This window comes from Homalodisca vitripennis, chromosome 3 (assembly GCF_021130785.1).
Source record: "Homalodisca vitripennis isolate AUS2020 chromosome 3, UT_GWSS_2.1, whole genome shotgun sequence".
In the NCBI taxonomy this organism is placed as follows: Eukaryota; Metazoa; Arthropoda; class Insecta; order Hemiptera; family Cicadellidae; genus Homalodisca; species Homalodisca vitripennis.
In genome coordinates this window covers 74,758,772-74,770,805 of record NC_060209.1, presented here as the reverse complement: position 1 = coordinate 74,770,805, position 12,034 = coordinate 74,758,772, and the positions used below count along the sequence as shown (strand labels likewise).

Sequence of the window (12,034 nt, the reverse complement as noted above, 5' to 3'; positions counted from 1 at the left end):
TACTACACGAAGAATGACAACAGAATAACTCTACTCATAAGAAACTGTGATAGCTCTGCTCGAGTACTTAGGTACAGTAACTGTAACATTATGATGTTTATAACGCTCTAAGTCTAAAAAATGTTACGGCGCGTGCACTAACAACTGCAATGAAAAGTGCTGTGATGCACATAGTTCCTTATTGAATTGTCTTTACTGACGATATATAATCAGATAGTTTGCGAGGGTTTATATATATATATACATATATTATAATAAAACGGCCTTTATTTCCACATATTTAATGTTGATACAATTCAGACCTGACCTAACAGTAAACAATGGCTTTAAAAATAAAAATAGAACATTCGTAAGTATTCGTAAAAGTTTCATTTCATGAGAACCGAATTGAGATACAAGAACTGATGAACTCTGCCATCTTCTTCAAGTTTCAAATTCTAATACATATAGGTATGTAAAATTGGATTCTGTTTTAAACGTGGAAATTACCTAAAACATTTTAGGAAGGCTTCTGTTTTCTTGTTGTAACAGATTACGCTGGTTAATGTATTTAATTGTGATTTCCTTCCTGCTGCATACTGATAGATGTATTGGCCAGCATTGACTTTTCAGTTCACCACATAGTTTGACCAAAACTTATTACAAAAATCCAATTCATCAGGATGTTTGACATTTACCATCGTTATTAAACAATAATATGACCAAGACTTGAAGATTGTAACCTCTTCTTCAGGTGACAAAAGACTTAAAATAAGAAATAATTTATTCTTCAGCTATACTAACATTTTTTTACGTGTAACCTGTATTGTAGTCAATTTCTGACTGGTCGATTTTAGAAGAGGAGAGACTATAATACTAGAAATGTAGTCTTCTAATCTCATAAAGCACGGTGATCTTAAATATCGAGAATCCTGTTATATTTTCGAATTTTCAATATCGCAAATAATGAATTTCCATGGTAAAACTAATGTGGCTTAACAATAGATGAAGGCAAATAAACAATTATTTATTTTTTATGGGCTTAGGACTACTTATCGTATACTTTATTTTTGTTACTTGTAGTTACCGGTATAGAATTACTTTTTCTATTATAAACAGTAGAGTTCTCACCATGTAATGTAATATTGTGACAGTCATGTATGTCAGAAGTATGACATAAGTATGACCCGTGACACCCCATTAAATAATTCAACAAGGTTTAGCACTAAAAAATACATAATAATTGTTAGGCCTAGGTGAGTTACTGTTAAAACATTAATCTGAACATATGAATTTCAAATCATCCCTGAAGTCTGTGATTTTTAGTGAGTTACTTTTACACCTATATTATCACATTTTACAATTTTTGAATCCTTGGGACCAAGATCATCGGGTTTCTTTGGGTGTTATCTGCTGTCATCGCATGTCGTCCAAAGTCTCTTGGTCGATGAGATAAGCATTCATTGAATCATTGATCACGTTTTAAAAGACTGTTAGTTAAATTAAAAACGTAAACGTTATGCCATTGACATATTTTTATTAAAAACTACATGGTTACAAAAGACACAACAATATATAGTCTCTAGAAATATTTATGAATACATATCGTAAATAATATTCAAAGCTTGTTGCTGATATTGGATAATGGATCACTCCATTGAATCACTATCACAACTGCATTATATATCTGGCCTTCCTTATATATTACCCTTATACAGGCACGGTTATATTTAACCATTAGAAAAATATTAATAACTGTAAACATGCCAACCAGTTACTTCGACTTAAAACCATTAATAACCATTTAAATATATATTCTTTCCTTTCAATGGGTTTCATTTAGGTTTTATGCATAAGATAAAAATTAAAATTGTACAAGTGTAAATATATAAACAAAATATTGGAAAAGTATTGCCTACGAAATAATACCAAATAATGTTGGTATCAAATAGTACAAAGTTTTGTATTTTATTTTAAACCACCTTACAGAAATTCCTTAAAATACAAACACATGAATAAGTTTTTTAATTTTGAATATTTATGTATGTGAACAATTACTGCAACAGTGAGATCTTCGTGGATGGCAAATAAAAACTGATTAACAACAAAAATTTAATTTCGTTCCATATAAGTTTGCAGAGGATTTCCAATTAATACTATAGAAACATAAATGTTTTCAAATTCTCACGATACGTGTGTAGGGCGGTATGAGTTGTAGACTCTTCTACCACGGGCCGCTCCATTCGGGATACAGTAACTTCAATTCAGTATAAAGCCTAAACCTCAGTAAGGACAGTGTTGGAGGGAGCAGGCGGTCTATCTCCGTTGTAGACCAGCAGAGTAACGCTCTCCTTGCGGCAGTTTGTGTGGAGGGCGGTGCGAGTCGTAGCCTCTTCCACCACAGGGCGCCGCCGCTTGAAGGGTAGTAGTTGCATCAGTTCCTGGCGGATGTTTGAGTTCATCCAGCCGTACATGACGGGGTTGGAGACCGCGGAGGACATGGCGATCACGTGACACACTGCCAAGGTCAAGTACAGTGACTGGGAGCTGTCAGGTGGAGCAACTACCTCGGAGACGAGCGAGAAAATACCCAGCGGTAGCCAGCTGATTGCGAACAGTATAGCCACCACTGCAATGTTAAAAGATATGGTTACAAGGTTACAGTTTATATACAATAACAAAATTTTACTTCTTAACTTTCTTAATTATTATAGTGGTCGCATGTGTAGTTTAAGCCACGACTAACAGTGAAAATGTTTTGATACATATTTAATATATAAATGCACTCTTACTATTATGTAAAACAATGATTATACTTTGAAACTGGGATTGTGAAACTTTTATTGACCTAATCCATAATAATTACAAGCTATTGAATACTCCTTTCCCTGAGTAACATTTTAATCTGTAAAATCACACGTAGTTTTGCTTCAGTCAACTTTAGTAAATCAAACAATTTAATATCTAGATAGGTTAGTAAACACATTGGGATCAACAACACACGCACACTATGAATTTTAGTTGAGCGAAAAAAGATAGTTACGAAACCAATCATGCAATGAAATTCTTCCCAAGCATTAGCATTTCATTTAATATCCTAATTGTTAAGTGAAATATTAAGTGAAGTTATAAGCAATTTATACGAAGGTAACAGCATCGGATTACCTAAAGCCGAACCGTCTGAGATGTCCTTAGGACAGGAAGAAGTACTCCACTTTGCACTTAGTCCTATAAAGGACCTTTGAACCGCTTCCGGAGTGAGTAAATATTAAGGATGGCGAAGGTTGATGGTAGCTGGCCACCTTCTGTTAAGATTTCTTTGGGAGGGATAGCATTCATTATCTCATGTCCCCTTAGAAGATATGTTTTAACATCATTCATTCATAGAGGGCAGGAGTAGCCATAAACACTCCTGTTTAGAATACACAAACCTCTAACATCAAGTTAGCTCAACCCATTCCAAAAGGCATTCTCTCCAGTCCACAAGACCTATCAGTTAGCCCCTTTTACCTTATTATCTTACATGTGCGCTAAGGATCAACCGCTCGTGGATATCTAAAAGGTTGCCTATTTTTAAGTAAAACATTCGTTTTTGCTGTACCCAGTAACTGGCTGACATAAACAAGCCACAAGCGAACCCTCCTGGGGAGGCCATATTGGTTTCTGATTTAACAGTTGGATCAGTAATTGGTTGAGGTTCAGCCAATCACGTTAACTCTTCACGTTCTGTGTATGTGAGTTATTGGACCTGTCTGTGTTGTTTTACAATTGTATGACTGAAAACTGCTCTATACAATAACGCCTAACATCTCAGAACTCAACCTTCGTTACAATCTAATAGCGTGGTATGAAGAGTTAAACTTGTTGAATCATATTTAATATAATTCAACTAGTTCTATTTTGTGGTGTGAATAATTGTATACTAACGTTAGAATATTTAATTCAAGTAAATTTCTAGACCATGAACCGGGTGTTAATTAAAACCTTTAAATGTACTGTCATCCCAAGGTATTAAATTAGTGTAAAATTATAAAATGTAATATTTTCGTGGAAGTATAAAGTCACCGACTTATATAATTACATGTATTTACATACCGGATAGTAGCAGAGTAGTGCGTTTGTTCCTGGCTAACTCTCGCTGTGCTCTCCGAGAGTCCCGTTGTGTTTTGGCGTGCGCGTGCAGGTGAGAGGAGATACTAGCATGCACGCCTCCCACAACCAGCGCAGGGATCACTGCTTGGACCAGCAAGATGGCAGCAGAGTACATCACCTTCAAGTGCTGAGAAGGCCAACTCTCTATACAAATCTCGTAGAGGACAACTTCTTGGAACTTGAAAGGCTCTACTACCTGCAAGAGTTAAGATATCAAAAGACATATGATATTCAAACCACTACTTTTATATGCAAGATAACGGCAGTGAAAATCACCTTGAGGTTTGGAAAGGCCAACTTTCTAAACAAATCTCTGGAGTTTTAAATCTGTACAATGTGTAATGACAAACATATCCTGACATATGTGTTGAACGTTCATTGTGCATGAACTGGTAATACTGTAGTATCTTACATTAACTTAATTTACTTTGTAAATCCTACTTTAAGAATTCATATCCCGCATTCTTTTCAATTAAAAATTAATACAAAGACTTTATTCATAATTTCTATAGATTTCCGAGAGAAAACATAATAGAAGTAGAAAATAAATTTTGGAGCTAATAAAACCATATTTTTTAATAGTTTATAGAGCACCACTTATAGGATGTTCCATGGGCATTCCCACTGAAATGGCTAGAATAATAATCATCTGGTACAAAATAATAACTATTTACTTAGCAGAATGGCAGAGAATTTCATTTTCTTTATCAAATATTGAAAAGTACTTTTCGTACAAAAAAGGCGCGTTTGAAATCTTTATTGTTGATGTAGGGTGTTTTATGTTTAGTACAAAGATATGTAATTTTTAAGGCTTCTTCATTGGTTTACCAGATATCGTTTGTTTTAGTTTCGTGTATACTTTTTATAATTAGCTTTAAGATGGTTACAATTGCTTAAATGATACTCTTGAATAATACGTTTCTGAAATGGGGTGGAGAATTAAGCGAATTTTCAAATGTATAAAATTAAAAAAGGTTTTTATTTTGTTATTATAAATAATTAAATATTAATGGTGTATCACATTTATTACATTACTACAGTTGGTTTGACGTAATTATATTTTAATAATAATCTAAAATGTATAATATCTTGTACATACGATAAAACTTAACCGTGGCACCAACGTCTGTCCATAGTCCAAAGTGGGTCAAAGCAGAACTGCTTGGAAATTTTAAGTTTTACCATGATATTAATCATTTGCATAATATTAATCCAAACGAACTACAGTTTTTTGATCCTTAATAATATATTTAGTTTTACTTTAAAAGAGTTTAACTTTACTACGATAAATCAATGTTTATAACTGCTAAGTTTGTAATATAAATACATACGTAAATAATTTTATACACAGTAGCTAGGTCCGTAAACGAACTACGCAAATGTTTTTAAGCTCTTTGTGTAGGAATTGTGCGAAATTGTTAATAATTCCAAACCTTCCTAAAATGCAAACTAACCCAAACATAAATACAGTGAAAAATCCCTATTTTGCAAAATTATCATAGTTAGCCTACATCTTCAATAAAATACACATTGAATATAAATAATAACGTTGCAGTATATTTAAGTCTACTTATTAGTTTCAGTTAATCACACCAGAAATGTGTAGTTTAGTCATATTATCTAGTCAAGTTTGTATAAAAGGGGATCAGACTTTATATAAATCCCGTGTTATTCTCTAACCGAATCAACTAGTAAGGACATCCATCATTACAACTACTGCGTTTAGTACTACCGTAATCGAACCAATCAGAACTGTTATCTATTAGCATAACTGCCTGTATACACTTAGTATACACGAGGGGGTCGTTAGTCCTGGCTTAGTGTGTACCATCGTTCAGACCAACTGATATCATCTAACATCTTAATTAATCACTTTGTGTGTAATAAAACGTTGTAGCAGTAAAATAATTAGCTAAGCTTTCCCAAGATAGTAGGGAAATCATAACATTTTTTAATAATATACACTGTTAATATAAAGATATCTGAATTTTTTTAAACACCAGTATAAAAGAACCAGACTAGATGACAGGTACCTTAAAAGAAAAACATTAATTAAAGGAAGACAAATAATAAACAGCTGTTTAATAGATATACAAGTATTTAATAACGTTACTGTTTTATTGTATTTTGTTGGTTAAATCATGAACCTATTTTACTTTATATTAGACCAAACTATGAGAATGTTACTGTCGTCCAAAAAATCAAAATGAATGGCACAGCTACACACGTTAATACATATAGATCATAACAGTTCAAATACACATATAAACTGTTAACCCTTTTGAAGGGCTCCCAGAGAGATCACTTGAGCTGTATAAGATAGGACATATTATAGCAACACAGTAAATTAGGAAATCCAACCATTCTATTAATGTAAATTTGGTAATAAAAGGTTCAGTTTTGTAGTTATTTGCATCTTTACAATTATTCAATTCAATGTATACAAAATATTTCCTGTGTTTGACGTAAGTATTGCTTACAGTGAAGATATAAATAAGGAATGGTTGAAAATACTGAAGAAATAGGCATCTGGGAAAGCAACGTTAATACTTTTTGGATTTTGGTAACAGTAATCATGGCAATAAATGGTTTAAAACTAATTTGAAGTTTAAAAAATAAGCAAATAAGAAAAATCAAAGCGACCGTCATTAAAACATGTAAAAGAATTGAGTATATTGAGTAATACCATTATATAATTCTGAATTGATTAAAAGAAGACTTTAATTGGTGATTGCATAAGTAAAGGAAAACATGGAGGTGCCAAATTAATTTCAAGAGATCATGGACAATGGTAGGATGTAATAGAGACAATTAGTAGTAACCGTCGATATGAAATCTGTGTATTCCCTATTATATTGCAGAGACGGTCGGGGTGGAAGTTAAATAACACTGATTTGACTTGATAGATTTAAAAGTATATTCTCAAAAAAAAAATATCATGCTGTCATTTGTTATGGGAGAATACATTTAAATAAAAAAAGGTCAGTATTAAGAATGCCAGTGAGTATCCTATTGTTCATTGTCCCCTTTCTTTGAGTTATAATCATAAATTATTAAAATATTCTAAAAGATAATTAGAAACAAAAATAATAATATAAAAAATTTTCCCTATTAAAGAAGCTAATAAATTGCGCTTAAGTTCAAACGGGTAAGATTGGGGATAGGGGCCGCCTCCTTTTAAGATCATAAGAAAGGGTTTTGGGAATTAATATTCGTCATATGTCTCTGGTAGAAGGGGCTTTTACCCCTCTGTAAAAGCCTATCCAGTCAAAGCAAGCAGGGAGTGGCACGCTCTTATGTCTAGGCTAGAAACAGCAAATAAAACTTAGGGAGCCCAAACAAAAGTAATCTCCCGCAGTAGACGAGACCTATTTATCTACCCTTGTACCCCAAAATCCCGAAATTTGCGGTTATTTATGTACGGTTTCTAGACATGCATATGGTGGTTAAATTAAGTGACACAGGTTTTAGTTAACCCAGAGTATGTTTGAGTGGAAGGTATATACTAATAGTAGTTCTGAAAATATTAGTACTTGGATATACAGATAGTTATAATGTTTCTTATCGATTTATTGTATATATAACAAAGCCAGAACTCCTTGTTGTTGTACCTGTCCATTCAAGTTTAGTGTGTATTATTAAATTAATAGTAATTTGAAATTTAAAAACATGAGTGTACAAGAATGTTTTAAAATGTATGTAATGTTAATTCAATATAGAGCTAAAAACTTAATAGCGTACCTGGTAGAAAAATATTGGTAGAGTAGCGATAAGAGACAGCAGCCAAACACACACTATGGAACATACCACTCTAGTACGGCTGGTGCCATCATGAGCGTGTACTATAGTGAAGTAACGGTCCAGAGCTATTACTGTAATGGTACCCACGGACACAAGGATGTTGGTCCCTGAACACAAAAATAGATACTAGTAATAGGAACTCTACTGCTCAACCAAATAAAAGGCAAATAGGTAATCCTTTAGCGGAGGAACCTATGATTACCTTGTAGGATTTCCATTCAAACTGTTTCCAAAAACGTTTAATGCATGGTTGACTGAGCCAATTATACTATGTATAGCAGCCAGATACACACAATAGGACAAACACTTTATTGTAGCTTTCATGGAACAGTACAGTACAGTACAGGCTAAGGCAGACTACCCGTTTGTTTCGTGCCCTGATCACACCAAGTAGATATAACAGTGTTTCATTCTCTGTACGCCCTAGTTTGACGTCAAAGAACTAATATAACTTATTTTTATCATTTAAAATCTCCCAAATAATCAGTGAAAAATTATTCGGAAGATGGATATGATATTTAAAACTCTATATAATTAAAAGTTACGTATGTTTCAAGCAACTTTAATTGACGCGTTCCAATAAACATTTTGGTGACAGTAAAACTCATATACCTTAAGCCATATTTACAGATTGTGCCAAAATATTTGTGAAGAGGGCAGAAATTAAATAAAGAAATTTTCTCTTGGTATATTACTGAGATATTCTCTCTGGAAATATAATGTAGACTTCTATTTGAATTTTCCAATATAAAAAATAATCAATCATGATTAGTGCCTAAAATGCTATCTCATTATTTTTATTTAGTAACTAAAATGAGTGGTCGTTATATGATCTCCTTACAACAAAGGCACTTTCAACTTAAAAAACTATAACTGTAAAAAACGGCAGCCATAAATATTAACTGAAGTTTTAGTTATCAAAATTAAATAATTCTAATACGTAATGATTATTTATATTAATATAGAATTTTGGGCTTTGTATATAAAATCACAGTGCCTAATTTCAAGATAAAAATCGGTTTGAAACAAGTACCAGTGAGTACTAAGTGAGTTTGTTTTGTCATATAATACTCATTTATTACCTTGCAAGACAGGGACTAGCTTGCACAAGAGTTCACCCATGGACCACTCGCGGCGGATGATCTTGAGTAGAGTGAAAGGCATGCAGATCACACACAAGGTCATGTCTGAGAGGGTTAGGTTCACGATGAACAGATTACGAGCTGTGTGCATCTGAGGTCTCCGGGCAACCACGAAGCTCACCACCAAATTTGCGAACAGGCCCAGCATTATAAGGAGAGAGTAGACGGCTATCAGCACATTCTCGGTTATCTAGATATAGCACAGTAACAAGTGTTACAAGGCGAATATGATTGAGTACAGTAAAATGCATACATATGGCACATAAAGTCATGTATGAGAGTCTATGGATCACGATGAACAGATTACGATCTGTGTACATCTGAGGTGTCCGGGCAACCACGAACCTCGCTATCAAGTTCGTGAACAGGCTAAGCACTATAAGGAGACAGAAGACGGTCATCAATACATGCTCAGTAACATAGGGGCCACACAGTAATAACTATTACAAGACGAATGATCGTGAATAGATTGAAAGACATATATATGACACACAAGGACATATCTGAGAGGGTAAGGTTCACACTGAACATATTAGGGGATGTGTGCACCTAAGGTGACCGCGAACCTCACAGAAAAGTTGGCGGACAGGCCCAGAATTATGAGGAGAATTGAGGCAGCTATTAGCACATGCTCTGTCACCTAGAGATATCACGTAACAGCTGAAACAGTGAGATTGATATTTTTAGTTATTATAGGCTTTATCTCTGATATAGCTAATGGTGACGTTTACTTTATTTTTCAACATCAGCAAAAAATTTTTATAAACATGCACATCAAAGTATTAAACTGTTTGATAATCATATTATATGGAATACTTTGAATAAATATACTTCGTTTTTATGTGATTAAAGCTGCCCAACATTGTTACTCAATTATATAATTGCATATGTACGGAGGTTAATGGCAATATTGATGATGACGACAACAAAACAGGCTATTACCGATCTGCGATAATAAAGGGTTATAGGCGGACTTATGTACAAGACAATATTGAATGTTCCGTAAAGCCAGGGTAGAGTGTGTTCCGTAAAGCCAGGGTAGAGTGTCTGTCCACCGGATTTGGATCCTGTTGTTTATTGTCTTATATAAACAAATGTATTAATACCTTACATTTCTGCTTATATTTTTCCTAACCATTTTTCTGTATCAACACCGATATTCTGGATGTTTCCATATTCTTATTAAATGTTTGGTACTGAAACTACGATGAAATTAATATGTCCACATTTATTATGTTTAAATGTTTACGTTTGTGACGTGTAACAAGATAATAAAAGAACTTCATACAGCCTGATATTATCGTTTATTAATAATATTTACAAACATGTTTCGATTTCAAATAGCTATTTATCAAAAAAAGCATAGTCCCATATGTGCCATATTCAGCTTATATGAAACAAACTTATCCTTGGCGTAAACAAATAAATTTCAAGGTATGAACTTCAACGTTTGTAGAAGGGTTTTTTAGATCAAAACTAATTATCATTCAGAAATAATTGACCATTTATGATATGGGAACATAAAATAACATTTGCACCCTAAGCAAATTCCCATAGCCAAAGAAAAATTTGCAAAACTCCAAAGACAATGTAGTGTTTTGGTGTATGCTTGACAACTTCTTCTTGGAACTAATATAAGAATGTAAAATATCAACATATCTATTAAGCTAGTAAAAATTGCTACTTCACCTTGTCTACATTTGTGTTTCTTCTACTGTGTTCCACCAAGATTTTGTAGGCTTCGTCCAGGCTAAAGTTGAAAGTCCCATTGATCTCCATTGTTAAACAATACTCTGCATTCGACTCAGTGTACACAACACTTGGGGTCATGTGTCCCAGTCATGTTCAATTACTCAATTTTGTGTTACTTCTCAAACTCTGCCTGAAAACAATACTGTAATATAATATGAATATTGTGAATCTTATATTAGCGTTTCGCTACACAGCTTTGACGTGTCTCGTTACTACCTTGAAACATTGTTTTCAAATTTTATCGATGAAGCACTACTTTAATCAATTCATCTAATTACTTTTTCCTTAAAAAAGGTTCTGTTTTAATTATAAATGTTTAAATACGTGATGCTTAACGTAAATCTATCCTTATAAATAAATATTGAATTCAATAAAACTTCAAATAACGAGTCTGGAATTCATACAATAAAAGTATTTTTTTTTTTTGCCTGGAAAGATATCCTAAAAGCACTTTTATCTGCTGAGTTTTTAATAAAACTTAATTTCTAAATAGACTGAAATAATTTTAAAATGGAGCAAGTCCAAGCATAGAATTTATTTGATTAAGCGTTAATAAAACATTGAAAAAATTAGAATGACGATTTCTAATTTTTTGGCTCGGGCATGTAAAAGTTTCTTTTGTCTATGATGTTCCGTTTGTCTATCTGTCTGCAGGTCGTCTTGGGGTTAAAATGAACTAATTATCTTTAACCTCAGCGAAACCTGCTACGTGACACGTGGCTTAGCTCACTCCTAATTTGTTTTATAATATTATTTTCAAGACTATAATCGAAGGGAATGTTGCACTACTAAATTATTCCTTTAAAAATGTAGATCAAGTTGATAAACGGTTTATACTATGTATTCATTCATATATAATCCTGGCTACAAAAAATATCGTATTCAGACAAATAAAGAGAGAAACTAAATAGCTAGATTACTAATAAATATATTATATTTGGATACATACAGTAGTCATAGGTTCACATTTAGGATTTTAAAGTGAAAAAATAATACTGAATACATAATCCTCCTACAGTATTACGAGCTAGTTTGTTACTAGAATATTGCCTATGCTAGTATTAAATTGAATTTACGAACATGACTGGGCAGTTTTCGATATGTCAGACAGCCTTGGTATTACTCATTGGAGGTACCATGGATTAAATATTCACTATACTGATACACACATCACCTTCTACTTAGCACGACCTCACAACATTCCTGAT

At 33.2% G+C, this 12,034-nt stretch overlaps 1 protein-coding gene across 1 annotated transcript; it reads right to left on the bottom strand.

Annotated features, from left to right (window-relative positions):
- Positions 1-572: 572 nt before the first annotated feature.
- On the bottom strand, positions 573-10,916 carry LOC124358659 (neuropeptide F receptor-like). Its single transcript, XM_046810962.1, has 5 exons — positions 10,764-10,916; positions 9,015-9,264; positions 7,873-8,039; positions 4,075-4,327; positions 573-2,608 (listed from the first exon to the last, which is right to left on the bottom strand). Exons 1-5 carry the CDS (start codon positions 10,902-10,904, stop codon positions 2,256-2,258), a joined length of 1,164 nt encoding a protein of 387 aa, XP_046666918.1. The 5' UTR covers positions 10,905-10,916; the 3' UTR covers positions 573-2,255.
- Positions 10,917-12,034: the final 1,118 nt, after the last annotated feature.